The sequence below is a fragment of the Lampris incognitus genome, chromosome 8 (genome assembly GCF_029633865.1).
Source record: "Lampris incognitus isolate fLamInc1 chromosome 8, fLamInc1.hap2, whole genome shotgun sequence".
NCBI classification, from domain to species: domain Eukaryota; kingdom Metazoa; phylum Chordata; class Actinopteri; order Lampriformes; family Lampridae; genus Lampris; species Lampris incognitus.
In genome coordinates this window covers 19,763,007-19,784,438 of record NC_079218.1, presented here as the reverse complement: position 1 = coordinate 19,784,438, position 21,432 = coordinate 19,763,007, and the positions used below count along the sequence as shown (strand labels likewise).

The following is a 21,432-nucleotide window of genomic DNA, read 5'->3' as shown; positions in this document are numbered from 1 at the left end:
CTTTACTGTGGAAATAAACTGAGTTGTGGTGAGAGGCTCATGCTATAATTCAGTTATAAGAACTGAGAGATCCTGTTCTCCTGTGCTGAATTACGGTTCCACATGAGAATAGAAACAAAGATAAAAGTCCACAGCTTTGTCTGAGGTCAGACACAAAATCATAGCCAACTACAACTGTGAATGTTCTCAAGGCTATGGCTCCATCCTCAGACACTTTGCAGTTCATTTTCCCCCATTATACAGTTATTATCGTGTTTAAGGCTCATGAAACTTTTCAAAGATTGTAGCAAAGGATGGCTTGAATGGTGGAAAACAAATCTCGGTCAACTGCAGCAAGTGTATGCCGTCCTTTAGGCACTGTACTTCGGTTTAAACCCTCACCATCTGTCGCCAAAGAGGCTTATATGGAAAGAGGCCCAGATGGGGTGCTGTGCTGAAAGAGACACGAGATAGTCTGACTGCAGTTTGCCACAACACACCTAGACAGGCGAAAATCCTTCTGTGACAGTGTCGTATGGACAGATGAGACCTATGTCTCCCGCACACAGGACTAAGCACCAGACCTGGGGGAACAGAGCCTTCTCCATAGCTGCCTCCTCCCTCTGAAAACCACTCCCCAAACACATCGGAGACTGCACCCATCTGTCCAACTTCAAATCAATAATCAAAACTCACATCTTCAGAATTGCTTTTCATGTGTGATTAATGTTGTGCGTTATATGATTTTGGTTTGTTGCTTTTATGTTTATTTTAACTCTTTGAGTACTTTGAAAACCGATCAGCCAAAACATTAAAACACAAAACAGCTCTGACCCATCGAGGCATGGACTCCACAAGACCTCTGAAGGTGTCCTCTGATATCTGGCACCCAAGACGTTAGCAGCAGATCCTTTAAGTCCTGTAAATTGTGAGGTGGGGCCTCCATGGATCAGATTTGTTTTTCCAGCACATCCCACAAATGCTTGATCAGATTGAGATCTGGAGAATTTGGAGGCCAAGACAAACACCTTGAACTCTTTGTCATGTTCCTCAAACCATTCCTGAACAATATGTGCAGTGTGGCAGGGTGCATTATCCCGCTGAAAGAGGCCACTGCCATCAGGGAATACTGTTGCCATGAAGGGGTGTACCTGGTCTGCAACAATGTTTAGGGAGGTGGCAGGTGTCAAAGTAGCATCCATATGAATGACAGGACCCAAGGTTTCCCAGCAGAACATTGCCCAGAGCATCACACTGCCTCCACTGGCTTGCCTTCTTCCCATAGTGCATCATGGGGCCACCTCTTCCCCAGGTAAACTACGCACACACACCTGGCCTTCCACATGATGTACAAGAAAATGTGATACATCAGACCAGGCCACCTTCTTCCATTCCTCCATGGTCCAGTTCTGACACACGTGCTCATTGTAGCTGCTTTCGGCGGTAGACAGGGGTCATAATGGGCACTCTGACCGTTCTGCAGCTATGCAGCCCCATACAGAGCAAGCTGTGATGCACTGTGTGTTCTGACACCTGTCTTATCATAGCCAGTACTCCTTTTCCAGCAATTTGAACTACAGTACCTCTTCCGTGGGATCAGATCAGACGGGCTAGCCTTTGCTCCCCACCTGCATCAATAAGCCTTGGGCACCCATGACCTTGTCGCTGATTCACCAGTTGTCCTTCCTTGGACCAGTTTTGGTAGGCACTGACCACTGCGTACCAGGAACACCCCACAAGACCTGCTGTTTTGGAGATGCTCTGACCTAGTCGTCTAGCCATCACAATTTGGCCCTCGTCAAAGTCACTCAGATCCTTACACTTGCCCATTTTTCCTGTTTCCAACACATCAACTTCAAGAACTGACTGTTCACTTGCTGCCTAATACATCACACCCCTTGACAGGTGCCATTGTAATGAGATAATCAATGTTATTCACTTACCTGTCAGTGGTTTTGATGTTTTGGTTGACTGGTGTATATATGTTACTGGCACTACTAGTACTAGTACTACTACATTTAGTTAGACCCAAATAACATGATACTCTACATTCATTTTTTAAGTACTATTTTTTTGAAGTTCTCAAAATACAGTTGAATTCACTTGCTTTTTCTGCACACCATCTACTGGTACACCCATGGAAGTGCATTTCATTTCCAGATAGATCATAAGAGACCAAGAAATTAATTACTTTAGAATGAAAATCCATCATCTGTAACTAAATTTCTACATTAATTGAAGGGGTGTGCAGCTGAAAATATCTATTCAGGCAAAACCAAAAGTAGTAGTGTAAATTATGATTTAATGCTATGAAGGAAATATTAGAATATTATACATTTCATTTATACATTTATAAGTTGACAGATATGTTCATCTTGACAGCTGACCAGTTTATTGCTTAGTGAATACGACAATAATGTAATTATAGATAATGCGTGTGTGTGTGTCTGTGTGTGTGTGTGTGTGTGTGTGTGTGTGTGTGGGGCCCTCAGCTGTCTTTATATTAGATGATGTTTTTCTCTAGAATCTACACATGGGGGAAAAAAAGTGTACTACTGAGGAGATTTGAAGACTCTACAACCCCACTTTAGATGTTAGGTATAATATCTGTATCTTGAAACCCTCAGTCAACAAATTTATGATAGCTCATTAACAGATCAGATTTCCTCTGTTTGCCCTTTGTTTGCTCTGTAGATAGATTGGCTGAACTGTAAAGGTTTCCCAAAGGGAGTCGTCCCAAAAGATGAATAAAAATGTACAACCAAGAGGCACGCTATAGAAATGACTACATCATAAAATGATATGAATAAAGATTTATTTTCTCATATGAACAGGTGGATTCATTTTTCATTTTATTTTACAATCTATGACAATCTCGCATTTTTTTCTTTTTTTTTCTAGCATATTTCAGGAATGACATGGGGAAGGTTCTTTTTTTTATTGCTGAATGTTAAATGAAATACACTTTCACTGACTGGAAAAGAATTGTCTGCTGCTTTTTTTGTTATTTTTTTTCTTTTTCTTTTTTTAACCATGCACCCATCTAACCTTGACCACAAGGACATGCAGGGGAAGAGGTGTTCAAACATTTCAAGCGAGGGTGGGGTCGGGCGGGGTCGAGGGTATAAAATAAAAGAGGGGACTGGCAGGACATACCTGGTAGCATCTCAATTGGGTGAAAAGAGTGGCAAAGTGAAGGAAATATCACATTTAAACTAACTAGAGGAGCACTGTCTTCATTTGCATTTTTCAGACATACAAAATTAGACCCAGAGGTGAGAAAATCAATGGCATATCTGTAAGTGAGGTGTGACCGAAGACCATTCTTTATAACATTGCCACTGTGCGTTTACCATATAGCAGTTAGGATTGCAGATCAATCTTTTTAAGAAAATTTTCCAATAATTCAGTCCAATAATTCAGCATTCTGGGATTTTATATATATATATATATATATATATATATATATATATACCAAGAGTAGAAACATATCAACAGAGCTTAATTATCAACTGTCCTCTCCACTGAATGTGAAACAGGTTGATGTTTCCTTTGTTGGGTCTGACATTTCTAAAAATCTTCCTTTTGGATCGTTCACTTTTTCCTTCAGTGGAGGAGAGCGAGTTAAAATGACTTTTTTGACTTTTCAGCATGACTCGATGACTGACCAGATTTGAAAAGGCTAGATTTGTAAACAAAACAAAAGCAGAACATGGTACAGTTGGAGACACCACAGGTTCCATGTTGTTCAACATCACTGCAAGTGTGCATGTTAAGTGGGGTGGTCCAAAACCCAGTGACCAAAGAATTCATGGACACAGTCATTCAATGGATGCGAGTACGTGAACAAGGAAAGCCGACAATTTGAGCAATCTCTGCGTAACTTCTTAAAAATAAAATGAAATTAAAAGAAAAAAGAATGATAATGTGCATTGATATCATGTTATTTCATGTTCTACACTACGAGCATCACATAGTTTTTCCACACAACACACTACACTCATCTTTTAGAAAATGATGTAATCAAACAGCAAAATAGAAAGTTTGCATATTTTTGCATTGTATGATCCTCCAAATTTTCACAGCTATTACGTTATCTAGCGTTTTCCATACTGCTCTCCTGGCTAAGCTGCTTCTGCTCAGCTCTCCGTCTCTCTGGATGGGAGTGTTTCAGGGAACCGGTAGACTGGATGTTTACATTTACATTCTCAACATCTGACAACCTTAGTCTTAGGTAGACCTTGAGGAACGGGGTATAAGGGGGCATATGAAAATCCTGAGACACTGTGTGGCCCCTAACGCTGGCCACAGAAACAGAATGGACACATGGGGCGGCTGAGGCATGGAGTTAGAGGGAGGTATTGAGAGAAACGGGTGGACCCTTTTTCCTTTTTTTGTTTTGTCTCTTCGCAGCAAGCCACGGCCACAGATTGCCCCATACCGTATGATTCACTGGCTGTTGGCCTCGTATGAATCACGGACGGGCCAAGAAGCTGAAGGCGGCCGAAACGAAAGCCTCACTCCGCTTAGAAACGAGCACTGCACTGGGGCAGGCATGGGACGGGAGAAGTAGCTGCTTAACTTTCACACCCTGTGGGAGCTCAACTCATCCAACTATGCTGGGGGTGGTGGTGGTGTTGGAGGGGGAGAGGGTGTTGGGGTGTCACTGTTTTGGTAAAGCACTGCTCTGTGATCTGGACTGAGACGCTCTATTCTCAACTCCACTGGGACACCTTGCTTTGGTTTCCCAGTAGACCAACATATTTGATGTTATCACAATATATCACAACAAACAATGATATTCGTCTATCACACACACACACACACACACACACACACACACACACACACACACACACACACACACACACACACACACAAAGTACACAGAGGGCGACAAGAATACAAGGATCTGCATTGCATTTATCAGGCATCCTATTAGATAGATCCCAAATTATAAACCCTACAGGCGAATCATATTAATGTAAACATACACCGGATGTTGAAGTGGTTTATATTGCGTGATATGGAAGGGTTAATGTTCCATTGGGGCTAGAATCCTAAAAGAACACAACTTGGAAGGAAAGAAAAAGAGGGGGGGGGGAGAAAAAATAATCAACGTTTATAAAAAATGAGGCGTCCATATAAGAAAGGCTACAAAAACCTCCACTGGCCCTCTGGCATCGGCCTACAGCAAAAGGCACCACAATATTACTCTATTTTTTACATTGTGAAAAAACTGGCACATCTTTTTATGCTGTAAATCAAAATGTACATATAAATAGAGTTTCCCTATAAAAAGTCTTTGCTGTTAACTAGTAGACAACTTTTGCTAAAATGAAAATAAATATTTCATTTGTTTAGAATATCTGTCAGTTATATAAAATAAAAATATTTCTTATAGATGCAGGTCTATAGTATATTGATTTTCGTTGGTTCATTTTCTCTCTTTAATGGGGTGTACTGTCCGGTTTGGAGCGTGAGTGCGTAAGTCTCGTGTGTACGTCCCCATGCCCGCTGTGCCGCCCCGAGTGAGAAGTCCGACTGTCCGCCGGCCTGTAGATGGTGGAGGGCTCGGCGTTCATGTTCTGCATACTGAGGAAGGGCGTGCTCTCGCCCTCTTCCTCTGACTCGCTATCTGTTAGGCAGCTTCGAGAGCCATAGTCCCGGGACGCCTCGTATCCACGTGGTGCCACATGGCCATTCAGTCTGGATCTCCGCCAGCGCCGGCTCCCAGATCCACTGGACCCACTTCTCTTTGGTTGTTCCCGAGAGGAGAGATACTCCTGCGTGGTCTCATAGTCCTCATCCTCAGCCAGCCGGTAGGGGCTGGACGGCAGGCTGCCCCTGCTCTCATTGAGATAGGTGCGGCGTTGCTGCCGGTAGGGCTCCTGGCACTGGGCGTCGTGCAGCGGCACCTGGTAGCGGCGCAGCAGGGGCTGGTCGTCCTCCAGGGGGTAGGGATTATGGACAGCAGGGGGGAGAGACATGGCATGGCTGGCATTGGGGGAAGTGATCTGGAAAGTAGGCACCTGCGGGGGCAGTGAGTAATGGAAATCCACTGGCGAGAGGCGGGCTGGTGTCGTCAGGGCTGACACATACCTACAGTGCAGATGAGGTGAGGAGATAGCAAAGGAGAAAAAAGACAGGTAAGACAAAGTTGAGAAAGGCGAGCATGGTAGAGGCTGTTGAGTTGCACATCTCACAGACGTGAGGGTTCAGTATCAAGCAGACTTGGTTAGAGTTATGTTGGGATCTTTTGTCACTCTTCAGTGTCTGGTTCAAGAGAGATTTCCTGAATATGAAATAAAATTTTTAGGTAAAATATGGACTGCATACCTAAGGAATTTTTTTTTAATAAACTAACATTCACGGTTCTCAAAAAAATGATATTCCAGGACTTTTCAAGGACATTTCTCAGGGTTTCTGCTTGGATATACATGGCAACTGTTGCTCACAGAATGTCATCCATCCATCCATTATCCAAACTGCTTATCCAACTTAGGGTCACGGGATATTGGAGCCTATCCCAGCAGTCATAGGGCGGCAGGCAGGAAGACACCCTGGACAGGTCGCCAGGCCATCACAGGGCCGACACACACACCCCTAGGGACAATTTAGTATGGCTGACTCACCTGACCTACTTGTCTTTGGACTGTGGGAGGAAACCGGAGCACCCGGAGGAAACCCACGCAGACACGGGGAGAACATGCAAACTCCACACAGAGGACGACCTGGGATGACCCCCAAGGTTGGACTACCCTGGGGCTCGAACCCAGGACATGAAGTGACCATGCTAACCACTACACCACCGCAGAAGGTCATATTATTTGATATTAACTATCAGTGGAAGCCTGGACAGTCTCTAAATGGACTCTGTAACTTTTAACCGGTTAATGAACACACTGCCCGAACTTCAAGCACTGATGTGTAGTCTCAGTGGCTGAAAATATCGCTAAAGATTTTCAATCTCAGCTAAAAATTACACTAAAAATATGCGGTTTCAGTGGGTAAAAATAGAATTTTGTAACCTAACTTTTCATGATCTCAATATTTCCAGGACATTTGATCAATCTTATCATATTCCAGGTGTTTTCTATGACCGGGAAACTAATCTATCAATGTCCACGTTTTCCAGAACGTGTGAGAACCCAGAATATTTGCCTTTTTTGTCAAATCTTGATGAGATTGATACGACACAGACTTTGGTACAATGGAAAAGAGCATCTGAAAAATTATGTGAATGATGCAGAAATCCACTGACGAACCAAAAATCTCAGAGTACTTCCTGCAATCCTCAATCTCTGGGTACACACGATTTCCATATTAATCAAGTCTTTCCGAATAAGTTTACTTCCTTTCTGGATTTTAAGTTGGATTATACTTTATCGATCCGTTTGCTACACCTTTAGCTTCTCAATCCGACCTGAGAGATATGCGAAGATTGTAAAGAGGCTGTAAAGAATTATGCACAAAGAGCCATCCGACAAGTTGGATAATATCCCAATTATTCATGTTCGCTCCTGTCATTTTTAAAAGGGAAATGCTGTTTACAGCCAACACTGAAGACATTCCATTAGTAACATCTTTATTACATAGCAACGAGCATACACCTTCCCCTTAAGCTCCTGGCAGCTGGGTTAGATGGCCAAATTGCTTCACAGCTGAACATTTCCTTACCTAAATAAAAACTGCACCTGGGCCTGCAAATCTGCTCTACTGCCTCTATCTCGTTCTAATGACCCGCACATGACGTGGGGCACACCTTTCACCTGGTTTTATTTAGTTTGTGGAAAAATAATGCCGTGGAAAAGCAGCTTTCTTGGTCGTTAAAGTGGGCTTGGTTGATATGTGGTTTTGATTGACACATCACGCAGCACTGGGTTATTTGAGATGTGCCTTTGTGGATCTGCAGTTATTTTCACAGTTATGGCCAAGGACATATTGGTGGTGTTTGTATCATAGGAAGTCCTGTCCTTTTCTTGGTCATTTAAATGTACAGTGGATATAAAAATTGTTCACACACGTGTCAAAATGGCAGGCTGTTGTGATGTAAAAATGAAACCAAGATGAATCATGTCAGAACTTTTTCCACCTTTATTGTGAAATTGAGACCTATAAAAAAATTAAGTGAAAAATAAACTGAAACCTTTCAAGGGGGAAAATGAAAATAAAAGATGTACAATAAGCTGGTTGTATACGTAGGTAGCGCATCCCTAAACTAATACTTTGTTGAAGAACCTTTTAATTTTATTATAACTCTCAGTATTTTTGGGTAAGGGTCTATCAGCTTGGCACATCTTGACTTGGCAATATTGTCCCACTCTTACTTGCAAAAACGTTCTAGATCCTTCAAATTGAGAGGGCATCTCCTGTGCACAGCCCTCTTCCGGTCACCCCACAAATTTTCAATTGGATTCAGATCTGGGCTCTGGATGGGCCTTTCTGAAATGCTCATCTTCAGGTGAAGCCATTCCTTTGTTGATTTGGATGTATGCTTTGGGTCGTCGTTGTGCTGAAAGGGGAAATTTCTTTTCGTCTTTCTAGCAGACATCTGAAGATTTTGCACAAAAATCAACTGGTATTTGGAGCTATTCATGGTTCCCTCCACCTTGACTAATGCCTGAAGAAAAGCAGTCCCAAAGCGTAGTGTGCGTAGCATAGTGTGCGTCACCCAGGGTATGCTGTTCTTTTTGGTGATGGGCTGTGTTGTTTTTGTGCCAAACATACCTTATGACTCATGGCCAAAAAGTTCAACCTTGGTCTCATCAGACCGTAACACATTTTCCCACATGGTTTTGAGAGACTGGATATATCTTTTTGCAAAATTTAGCTGGGCTTGGATTTTTGGGGGTTTTTTATGTGAGAAGGCTTCCATCTTGCCACCCTACTCCATAGCCCAGACGTATGAAGAATAGAGGAGAATGTTGTTACATGAAGCAACCAGGACTTGCCAGACATTTCTGCAGCTCCTTTAATATTGCTGTAAGCCTCTTGGTGGCCTCCCTGACTTGTTTTCTCCTCGTCTTCTCATCAATTTTGGAGGGATGTCCTGTTCTTGGTAATGTCACTGTTGGGCCATATTTTCTCCACTTGTTGATGATTGTCTTCACTGTGTTGCATGGTATATCTAATGCCTTTAAAATTCTCTTGTACCCCTCTCCTGATCGATACCTTTCAACAATGAGATCCCGGCCATGCTTTGTAAGCTCTTTGTAGATCATGGCGTTTGCAGTTGGACGCAACCAAGTAGATGTCAGGAAAATCCACAAGACCAGCTGAACTTTATTTGGGGTCAGTCACAGTCACTATAATTGATGGCAGGTGTATCCTAACTACTATCTAACATGAGTTTGAATGTGATTGGTTAATTCTGAACACAGCCGCATCTCCAATTATGAAAGGGTGTGCACACTTAATCAACCAGGTTATTGTAAGTTTTGTATTTTTCTTTTTTCCCCTAAAGTGTTTCTAATTATTTTATTTATAGGTTGCAATTTCACATTAAAGGTGAAAAAAGTTGACATGATTTGTCTTGGTTTAATTTTTTTTACATCACAGAAACCTGCCATTTTAACAGGGGTGTGTAGACTTTTTATTTCCACTGTGTGTTACTCCATTTAGTTCTTGTGCAGCTACATCAAATCTTGCACCATGTCAATCCTCGTGCTACTGTGTACTGTAAAGTTTCTCAATGCTTCATTGTAGCTGAGCAGGGTACTACTTCCTCTCTTACAGGATGGAAGGAAGCTCTCCTTACTCAAATCAAGGTGATTTTATTTTGTTTTTTTGTTATGTTTTTTTTTTTGCATGGCCAAATCTTTCGAAGCCGAGGGGTTGCTTTACAACCAGAATACATTGTCAACTAATGGTTTTCATTACTGAGAACACTATTTCAAACAATTTAACCATCACGAGAGACCTGCACTTTTCTTTAGTGGCGTACATTGGTATGAGTGCGAAGCTGGGAACATTGTGGCAGTTAAAAATTCCAGCGCAGATATCCTGACCTTTATGCAGGAACTTTCTGATCAACAGGAGGCGCGTCCGTTCCTATTATTGAGCCAAATAAACACCCCGTCCCTCTTCAGGAGGGGCTATTAGGGAGATGGAAAGTCACGGGGGGGGAGTGACCTCCGAGTTGCAGAGTTTATGAAAGGCGCACGTTATTCAAGGCTCGTGCATGAATCTGCCCTTCTCTCACTGGAACTGATGTTGAAATGCATCATGTTGGAATTTAGTTGGCCTGAATATTTTGTACTGTGAGACTGCCAAAAGTCCAAGTGATTAACCTGCGCAGGCGGTTTAACCCTGCTGTACCGACCACCAACCTAAGATCACCCGCCGCGCTGTGACATTACTGATACTGAATGAATAAATAATGCCGTTTTTCACCATTTAATTATTTAATCGAACACAAGTGTTATGTGTTTGATTGGTTTGTTTGCCTTGACAGCCGTGCTGAAGGCAAAGTACTCTAAGCAGTCCCGTTGTTGTAGCTCAGAGATTATAAAACAAAGTGGGTTACCAAAAGCCCACAGCTTCAGTGGGTCGAGGAATGGCCACTTTCTGAGTACTGAGCAAGGATCTTGTTGAGAAGATGTCTGCTCTGAAGAGTAGCTTGTCAGATTTTTACTCTCAGGGCAGGAACAAGCGGGACACATGTTGCCCTGTCTCACAGCCATACAACCCACTTTTCCTCACAAGGCACAAGTCTCAGTATTGTACTTCCCAATACCTTACATTGAAGAAAGAGGCCTTACTAAAAACGGCATATATGGTTGGAGTATAGTCCGGTTTACATAAGTGCAGTGGTGGACGGCCCATGTGAAGCCCTGAATAGCCTTGTTGTAGTTCTAAACTGAACTAGTGTAAACATGCACCTGCATGTAATATGTATGACTTAGGTGCGATTTCTTTTAGGGTATCTTCATATGGGGACTTAAAATACTGGTAGGAGCACCAAATGCTGTAGTCTTTCCCTTCCGTCATATAACCATAGTTATAGGATTAGCCTTGATCACTAACCTGCATATTTTTAAGCGCCATTCAAAACCCATTTATTCGATTTAAGTTTTGATAAAATCGAATGCAAGGCAGAGTTTGAATTTGAAATAATGATCCAACATATGTATCAGAGGTATCATGCTATGTTGTATGCTGAAAAGAAGAAAAAAAATATGCTAACCTATTGCCATCAGAAATGACAACTAGCCAGGGAGCAGTATAGTGCAAAAGTACAACAGCAGTCTTGATGAATTATCCCTGAAGAGAATTATATTGGGGAAAAGCACTATTGCTTATTCTTTTGCACACTTTAGGTTTTTCATCATCATGCATGCTTTGTGTCACTTTCCTATGAGCCCTTCAAAGTACCCTGACTGGCCCCCTGAGGCTGACAGAGGACTGGCAGAAAAAAAAGGAGGCATGTCAAAATATTTCATAGAAACCCATGCCACATTAGTCTTGTTCTTATCCCCACCTGTCACTGTGTGGGGAGTCTCCAAGTGAATCAAAGGAGTCGCCGTACTGGAGGCCCGGCCGATGGGAGTCAGAGAAACCACAGTGTGCTGCACGCCTGGCCCGTGCCTCCATGCACGCAGGGCTGCTGCATTTACTGGTCCCCACAGATGATGACATCATTCCGGGCGAGTCGGAGAGGATACTGTCTGAACGCTCCAGGCTCCATGTCCGCTCCTCATGCCTGACAAATAAAAAAGGTGTTAACATACAGACCCCAGTACATCTCCGTGACTGTAAAAGTAGAAAAAAAGCAGAGTAGGGTCACCCTTAGACGTTTCAATACTCTTTTTTTTATCTGAGACAAAATAGAGGGAGATGGGGGTACAGCGGAATGTGGAGATGGAAGAAAAAGCTGTGGTGGGATAAAATCCCAGGCCAGTGGGGGGCAGACATGAGATTCAAAGAGGAGAGCGACCGGTACATCTTTGGGCACGTTGAGTGAGATTCTGCCCTGGTATTCAATAACAGTCCTGCGGTGTCCCCTAGTAGCATGTCTGATGAGAGAAATACAGGCTTTGAGTTTTACCTGTGAGTTGATGAATGGGCTCGTGTGGAAGAGTTGTGAGATCTGGAAGAGGCATGGCTGCCGGGGAAAGAGGCCTCCGTCGAGGGCCGTATGACCCGTTCAGTTGCAGGGACATTCTTTGATATGTACTGCAACAGAAAAAAATGGAATTGGCAGATGGTAAGAGGTCAAAGAGAACTGCACAGAGGAGGTTTGTCTGCATACACTAAACGCTAACTGTGAGCCCGCTCTGTGTGTGTGTGTGTGCGTGTGCGTGTGTGTGTGTGTGTGTGTGTGTGTGTGTGTGTGTGTGTGTGTGTGTGTGTGTGTGTGTGTGTGTGTGTGTGTGATATACAAGACTAAGTAAAATGTAGTTTCCTATGTACAACAAAACTCACGTCTACCATGGGGATTTCCTCTGGGCCTGGTCCGGGGTGATTGGGTCCATTAGCAAGATTTCGATTGGGATGTTCTGGACACATGTTCTGTCTCAGATGATTGTGCATCTTCTTTCTTTGTTTCCTGTAAACAAAATCTCTGTCATCTTCTACAGTTTGTTTCGACAAGAGGATCGCGAGATGCCATTGTGATAACTCCAAACACGATTTCCCCCCCCTTTTTTTTTCTCCCCAATTGTTTCCGGCCAATTACCCCGCTCTTCTGAGCCGTCTCGGTCGCTGCTCTGCCCCCTGTGCCGATCCGGGGAGGGCTGCAGACTACCACATGCCTCCTCCGATACATGTGGAGTCGCCAGCAGCTTCTTTTGACCTGACAGTGAAGAGTTTCACCAGGGGGACGTAGCGCGTGGGAGGATCCCGCTATTCCCCCCAGTTCCCCCTCCCCCCGAACAGGTGCCCCGACCGACCAGAGGAGGCGCTAGTGCAGTGACCAGGACACATCCACATCTGGCTTCCCACTCGCAGACACGGCCAATGGTGTCTGTAGGGACGCCTGACTAAGCCAGCTGTAACACGGGGATTCAAACTGGCGATCCCCATGTTGGTAGGCAACGGAAATAGATCGCAAACACAATTTTTATCAGATACTTAAACATACAGTACATGAACACTGACAATAATGGAAAAGAAATTTGGCATTAAATATTTGCAATAAGCTCTAAACACATCCCTCAAAATAATGATTTGAAAAGACCGTGATTTAAAACTGTAGACACAACAATTTTTGAAACCAAGAGGGGTGTATATTACAAACAAAAGGACTATATCGGATGAACTAGAATACTGAAATTGTCATTATCATGATGCGGCTAATACCTGGAGTTTGAAATGAAATGCTAAATAAACCCAGGATGACTTACTTGGTTTTACAGTAGGCCACCACACACACGATGCCCACCACCAACAGAGCCACACAAATACCCGTGATTGTCAGGACTCTTTTCTGGTAGAGCTCTTCTGCCTCTGTCAACATCACACCCATACCAACATGAAATAAAAGGGGGGGGGGACATGGAAAAAAAAACCAAACATCAGTCTCTTGAAGGTGTGAGTTGTCACATTTGCACAATGCATGTACAATTCTTCCTACTGTATCCACGGTGTGAAGCTTCATCCTCCCTACCTGACAAGTCTAGTCATAGTCACATCTCTTATAATTGGAAATATAACAGATGTTCCTGCTCCGCATACTGCGGTGATGTATGGGAGGATAAATCTTGCAAGGTGAAATTTGTAGATGGTAGTTAAATGGTCAAAGCCTGTAACTAGTGAATAATTCAATGTCAAAGTGTTGAGTTTTGCAGGAATAGAAAATATATGTGCAAAATCTAATACATGCAGCTACCATGGATAGGGAACATGGAAATTCCCCAAGAGTCAAAATATGCTGACTCGAATCTTATTCTCTAATTCAATTGGTATCCGTATCTGCTATAAATGTATCAGAGGGCTCATTCTGTTCATTTACTGTACAGTGGCCTTTATCTATTCTGGCATCCCCGTGGCCAGAGCCACAGTTATGGGATCTAATTTGGGCACTCAATATGACACTTGTAACAATACACGTTTAATATAATACAATAACATGACAAAAAAAGAGATGATGGAGAAATGTTGGTTGATGTTTTAAGCCTTTTTTTCCTTTTCCAGAGAAGTGCTTGTGTGAGACTGAGGAAGATGTTTTTTTTTTATTCTTAAGGAGAATGACATAGCAAATATGTAGCTGTGGTCCATGATAAATAATGTAATAAAAATGAATTGCATTTTTACATCTCCTACCATCTGAGGCTGCATTTCACTCTTTCCCTCCTTCATTTACCAGCAGCCATCTTGCATCTGTATGCCAATGTCAGTCAACTCCTGAGACCATGAATAAATCACTACAGCCTGTTTATTTATAGCAGCAAACTGGGTAGTAATTCACCAACATTTGATGTTAGTTAGTGATGAAGAGGAGGGTAAATTTGAGCCTTGTGGTACAAAAATATTCCTCTGAATATGAATAGGCTCATACCATTTGACAAGATACAGGTTCCATCAAATATGCAGTCTTATCAACTGAGACTGCATCTAATTCAAAAGCACTTTTCTGGGAAAGGTATCACAAATCAAGGACAAACAAAGGAATGGAGGAGGAAAATGGAGGAAGAAAACTTGACCGTATGTTCTAAATATAGCATGGCATGCTCATACAGCAGCATCCACTCCTTAAAGTATAAATCAAGCCAGGAACACAAAGATCTATTTATACACACACAGTTCTAAGCTACAGTTCACCATAGCAAAGACATGGAAGGATGCAAGAAGGATGGGGCAAGGTCACAGATAAATAAAGAGCAAAAACAGACATTTCAAAAAGGAGCATTAGACACTAAAAGGCGTAAGATTGAGTAGATTGGACTGATGATGTTTAGAAAAAGTAGAGTTGGGAGTTGAAGAGGGTGAGAAGGAGTTCAGTAACTGTAATTCTGGAGTAGTTCAAGTTATACAGTCAGCGTGCTAGTTACAGTGTTTGACAGAGGGTACAAGTAGGGTGGGGATAAGAACACAAAAATCAAACCTACTGTAAGTAAACTATACTGAAGTGGGTGAGACAGAAATAAGAGGTGTCCTGTTTGCAGCACTCATCCTGCAGCTCATGAATCATCAATAATCCAGCCATTGTCTGTGTGACTTTTCCTAAAAATAGGCTAGAATATGTGAGTATAATTTGAGAATGGTATGTAACATTGCAGATTTCCGTTACTAAGAAAAAGAGAGGGTCTTGCAATGCAATCCAAATGACCAAATCAAAGAATGGTTCTGCTTTTGCAGTATGAGAGCTGCAGGTAAAGGCATCCATGTTAATTATATTTAATGGGGGGTCAGTTACATCGACAGCACTGAGACGGGTTTTCAGTCTGATGAGTTACGGTATGATTGACCGATGGATTGACTGGTTAATCGAGGGACTAGTTGGGTTTTACAGTCCACACCACAGAGGGGATGGGAGCATGTCAAAAATGCAGGCCGTCTATTTAGTCGCTATGTTCAGACTGAGAATCAAAATGGATTGTTCCATACCCATAAATTCAATCCCAAGATGCTCTGCCATTGCAGAGGGTTGACAGTCGGAAGAAAAAGAGAAACAAAAGAACAGATTAAGAGAGGGACACCTTCCAACATACAGTCGAACACATATCATGAATAAAATAGGCATTTTTTTGGCACCTGAGACGACAAACACTTTAAAGGATGGGTCAGTAAATTGTCAGAATGACCTGATCAGTAAGACGACGTCCAACAAGCCCCTCAGTCACAAGAAGGCAGAAAACAGTTACAGCATGCAACACCAGATTTAACAACTCAATGCACAACTACAACTTTCAACAACCATATATTGACAGATTTTCTCTGACTATGAGTATAGGGTAAGAGTATGTAATGTCAGTTTAGATTAATCATTCGGTTAATAGGTTTGTGTAAGTAAAACTTAAACCACTCCTGCTGTATCTATAGTTTTTTCTACCATGTCATATTTCTGTCTGCTGTATGTCTCAACACAGTCCAATTTTCACTTTGCCTGGAGAGCTGGTATAGTTCTGTTCTTGAGCTATAATATTCATTCAGTTTGCCATTTTTGTAGACAAGCCTTACAGTACCTGCATGCTATTTGAATATATATCGGACCAAATAGTAGAATACCGAGCAAGCATGGCTATTTGCAAATGCACAGCATTGCTATGATGAAAATTTGCCGAGACTTGCTACTCTGCATCTTTGATAGGCAGTTCAACTCAATTTCGAAATTGAAATTAAATGATTGGTCCCCGCCAACCAATCAATCTATATATATATATATATATATATATATATATATATATATATATATATATATATATATATATATATATATATATATACACACACACACACACACACACACACATACTATATGGACAAAGGTATTGGGACACACCTCTTAATCACTGAATTCAGGTGTTTCATTCAGACCCATTGCCACAGGTGTATAAAATCAAGCAGCTAGCCATGCAGTCTGCATTTACAAACATTTGTGAAAGAATGGGTCGTTCTGAAGAGCTCAGTGAATTCAAGCGTGGTACTGTCATAGCATGCCGCCTTTGCAATAAGTCCGTTCATGAAATTTCTTCCCTGCTAGATATTCCACGGTCAACTGTAAGTGGTATTATTGAAAAGCAGAAGCGTTTAGGAACAACAGCAACTCAGCCATGAAGTGGCAGACCATGTAAGGTCACACAGCAGGGTCAACGAGTACTGAGGCGCATAGTGCGTAAAAGTCGCCAACGCTCTGTTGACTCAATAACTGCAGAGTTCCAGACTGCCTCTGGCATTAACATCAGCACAAAAACGGTGTGCCGGGAGCTTCATGGAATGGGTTTCCATGGCCGAGCAGCTGCATGCCTTATATCACCAAGCACAATGCCAAGTGTCGGATGGAGTGGTGTAAAGCACGCTGCCACTGCACTCTGGAGCAGTGGAAACGTGTTCTGTGGAGTAGCGAATCACACTTCTCTGTCTGGCAGTCTGATGGATGAGTCTGGGTTTGGCAGATCCCAGGAGAACTCTACCTGCCTGACTGCATTGTGCCAACTGTAAAGTTTGGTGGAGGAGGGATAATGGTATGGGGTTGTTTTTCAGGGATTGGGTTAGGCCCCTTAGTTCCAGTGAAGGGAAATCTTAATGCTTCAGCATACCAAGACATTTTGGACAATTCTATGCTTCCAACTTTGTGGGAACAGTTTGGGGAGGGCCCTTTTCTGTTCCAGCATGACTGTGCTCCAGTGCACAAAGCAAGGTCCATTAAGACATGGTTGGGTGACTTTGGTGTGGAAGAACTTGACTGGCCCGCACAGAGCGCTGACCTCAACCCCATCCAACACCTTTGGGATGAACTAGAACGGAGATTGCGAGCCAGGTCTTCTCATCCAACATCAATGCCTGACCTCACAAATGCTCTTCTGGATGAATGGGCAAAAATTCCCACAGACACACTCCAAAATCTTGTGGAAACTCTTCCCAGAAGAGTGGAAGCTGTTATAGCTGCAAAGGGGGGACCAGCTCCATATCAATGCCTATGGATTTAGAATGGGATGTCATAAAAGCTCTTGTAGGTGTAATAGCCAGGTGTCCCAATACTTTTGTCCATATAGTGTATGTGTCTCTACAGTATCCGAAGAATCATGATCGCAACCGGAAGACTTGGATTTTGGTTCTATAGATCATGGGAAAGTGAAGCCATAGGGAGGCTGCAACGACCAGCTGAGTCCAAATCTCTGGCAGCTCATTTGCTTTACTTGGGTTGCAGCAAATCCCAGCTGTTGTTATGACAACATGCTCATGTTAAGCCAAGCCCTTATTGCCGATGAGCTAAAGCCATCCTGTTCTCTTTGGCATCTCCTGGGGATGGGAGACACCCTTCAAGGAGGTGGGGACTAAACATTTTTTTAAAAAGAATCGACGAGATTTTTCTCTGTGCATGTCAATGTATGCCCGTGCACGTGTGTGTGTGTGTGTGTGTGTGTGTGTGTGTGTGTGTGTGTGTGTGTGCGTGTGTCTGCTTTTGTTGAAGTTCTATGCACTTTTTAAATATGCTTTACTTTCTCCCCTTATCTACAAAAGAAACTAAAATTCAATTCATTATTTCTCTTTAAATGAAGATGAAATAAGGTCAGCTGTCTGCACTACCTGAGCGGCTATTGTTGTTGGTTAGGACAGCGGCGTTTGTTCCATGATTTGGCAATATAATTTGAATTAACATTTTGTGTTGTGTTAATTTGGCCTTTTGACTGCCTGTACCGGTCACCGTAGTTTGTGACAACAAATAAAAACGACTGAATTGATCGTCACTAAGTTACCTATACATTACAATGAAGCGCCTCATTTTTTTGCGCGCGGTACAGGCATCACTATATTATTGGGAGCGAGGGTGTAGCTGTCAGGGACCTAACTGGCCATCTTGAAGAAAACATGACTCAAGGATAGCTCTGCAGCCAATTTCACATCGAGGCTCTTATACCGCGATAAAACGTAATCACAGGGTTTATCGAAACGTTTCCACAACACTTTAATGGCTGGGTGGCAACTTTTACAGGCACATACAGGCTTGGTTGAAGATGATTGTTTTATGCAACGACAGATAAGTTTCCACTCTTGGAGTGTGCAGTATGTGAGATATGAAGCCATGCTGGAAGCATCACTGATTGGATTATGGTTCTCTGATTTTTAAGGGTCCAACTCCTCTATCCTATGTGGTCTACAAAAAAAAAAAAATCAGCTGATCCTTTTGAATGTCCATACATATAACAGGGGCAATAAAAGACCTATCTGCGCTGATGTGGCTGGAGAGCTAGAAATCAACGGTCTTCTTGAAAGGAAATACATTCGCACAGCTGCACCGAGGTTAAACAGAATCTGGAAAAAGTCGTGGGTGTAGAGAAAGAGCTCCCACACACAACTGTCTACCCTGCCAAAAAAACGAGTGATTTCAGCACAGCACATTATGACTTAATGTGAGATGAAATTGCTTGTTAAGATGTTTTTTTTTTGTTTTTTTTTTCACATTGTAGTCTCCACCAACAGATGACAAACATGCAGGCTATTCAAGGGAGGTTCGGCAGGCAGCAACAGGCAAGTCCAAGGGCACCTTCACTTTCACTTAACACTTCAGACATGCCCTCGTATGTATTACACGGACTCTCTAACACTCGATGCTAACAAATGGGCAGAATACAGTCGAACCCGCTGGAATTGAACTTGGTTTGCTTTTGAGAGTCCTGACAAAACGTATATCTTTTCATATCAATCCGACCTCGGATAAGCCCAGATCAGATAATTTGAGAAGCCTCTCAGCCAGATCGCTCCCATTGGTCCAAAGCTGTATTTCAATACTGTTTAACTCGATTTAGTGATGCGCAGGTTGACTCCGGGTTTACAATCAATCACAGGGAATGTATCTGCGACTTATTCATGGCGTGCTTTTGTCCGAAGCAAGAGATTTATTTGAAAACCAGTATAAGTAAGAGTATATTAAAAAAAGAAGAAAAAAAAGTGTCAGGAAAATGGACCGACCTAGAAATAAGAGAGCTTTGTCCTGTCCCCGCAGGGGGCTGAAATCAATAGTCAGCTGTGTGGTAGTCATATGGAAAATTGAGAAAGCCAAAACAATAAATCGATAAATAAAAATAATGTCAGAGTTACAGATGCTATAGTTTATGGTGTAAAAGGTATCCTACATGAATTGGGGGGTGAGACAGAGGGATGGACTCGAGGGTTCAGCTGGTGGGGGGACGTTAACTCCCAGGCCATCGGATGATACGTAGTCCAAGCTACATGTAATCGTATTTATTTTTCCAGTGGTGTAAACTGTGGTTAGTTAAAACGTATTCACCACTTTTTTCTACTGCAAAAGATGATCACTACCGAGGGCAAATGAGCGACTCTGAAGCTTAAGGGGATGAATGTGGTGACACAGAGTCGATACTGAAACATCAGTCCACGCCGTGTCACTGTACAGCAAAGTAAAAAGCTTAAAGGCAAAATCTGTCATGCCGTAGTTCTCCACAAGCTGTCCGCTAATCTGGGTATAATTCTGCAGGTGATGGACATGTGTGCTGATGTTGCCAAAGTGGAGCGGTGCGGGGTTGAAATCTCTTACCCCGGGCTAGTGAAGCTGTTTGACAATGCACTTTAGTGGAGCGCACAAACTATGCGAAGGGCATCTAGAAGAGTTAGTGTCTAACCGTGAGGAAACGTTTGCTGGTTCTTATGGTAGCTACTATGTGTGTTAAAAACAAAACCAAAAACTCCAACACAATCTGTAGATTATTGTAGTATGCGCTAAACAATGAGCTGATCAAGCAAGCGGCCAGAGGCTGGTTGTCCTCTACTGGAAGTCTAGCAGGGTTTCTAATCTGCTACCGGGGCAGTGGAAAAAGCCAGTACATTTGCTGTGCTGGTATTTACGTCATGAATTGATGCCATGTATTTTGCTAGTGTATTTCAGTTTAACTACTCACGATCCAAGGACCAGTACTAACAGCAAAAGGAGGGAATTGCCTTTGCACTTGACCTCTAGAACGTCCCTAATTATTACAAAATTTAAGTCAAATCAGATAATATTTATGTGGGTTTAACACAAGCGTTAGATAAACCAGAATATCTTGACTGAACACTTGCGGGGGTATTATACTGTAGGGCAATCCAGTCTAGTTGATACATGAACAAATAAATAAATAGACAACAACATAGATGAATAGATAAAGCCTTTTTTTTTTAGTTTCAGCTGACAATTCCACTACAAATCATTTCTAAATGGCCTGAAAAGTTTTCATTAGTCCAGGGAGTGCTCCATAAAATAAGTGAAATATTTTTACGGCTAACATATTATGTTTATCTTCCTATCCTTGGATTGGAACTTGTAGCACTGTGCATGATTGTTTTTGTGCAACTATTAACAAGCATCATTATTGTGTTAGCAAAAGGTAATATATTGACAAGGATTACTTGATTGGGCTGTGTTGTTACATGCAGTTCGACTAATGCATGTTTTATTTCATAAAGTAACCACTTCAGCTCCCCATTGTTAGATAGCAAGTTAATTGTCATTCCAGGAGTGCAACATGCAAAAAAACTACGAGCTCAAAAGCAAACAATATGGCATGCTTCCCAAGCAAGTTAATAGGCTACTGTATAAATGACTACAGTTGTATGCTGCCTTGTGACTGACTCATCACAGAGGGACAAGTTATCTATCATGGATCAACAAGATAATCAATGTACTCACTCCACATTCAGCATGCATGACAGAAGGACAGTCTAAAAACAGTGACAGAAGAGGAAATTGACATACGGTAGAAACTGGCCATAACGTAGGTTTGACAGCGATCACCAGTAAAGTCATTTGGACACCTGATGGGAAGAAACAAAGCCACAAAAAGAGAGGGAGGA

The 21,432-nt window shown here is 42.4% G+C and overlaps 1 protein-coding gene across 1 annotated transcript in view; it reads right to left on the bottom strand.

Annotated features, from left to right (window-relative positions):
* Positions 1 to 5,429: 5,429 nt before the first annotated feature.
* The window catches only part of LOC130116832 (pro-neuregulin-2, membrane-bound isoform-like), a 95,994-nt gene continuing 79,991 nt past the window's right edge, over positions 5,430 to 21,432 (bottom strand). The window contains exons 6-12 of the mRNA XM_056284898.1: positions 21,335 to 21,393; positions 15,529 to 15,552; positions 13,326 to 13,428; positions 12,406 to 12,529; positions 12,029 to 12,156; positions 11,462 to 11,683; positions 5,430 to 6,081 (exon numbers count right to left, since the gene is read on the bottom strand). Coding sequence (XP_056140873.1) covers positions 5,430 to 6,081; positions 11,462 to 11,683; positions 12,029 to 12,156; positions 12,406 to 12,529; positions 13,326 to 13,428; positions 15,529 to 15,552; positions 21,335 to 21,393 — 1,312 coding nt within the window. The remainder of the gene's footprint in view (positions 6,082 to 11,461; positions 11,684 to 12,028; positions 12,157 to 12,405; positions 12,530 to 13,325; positions 13,429 to 15,528; positions 15,553 to 21,334; positions 21,394 to 21,432) is intronic.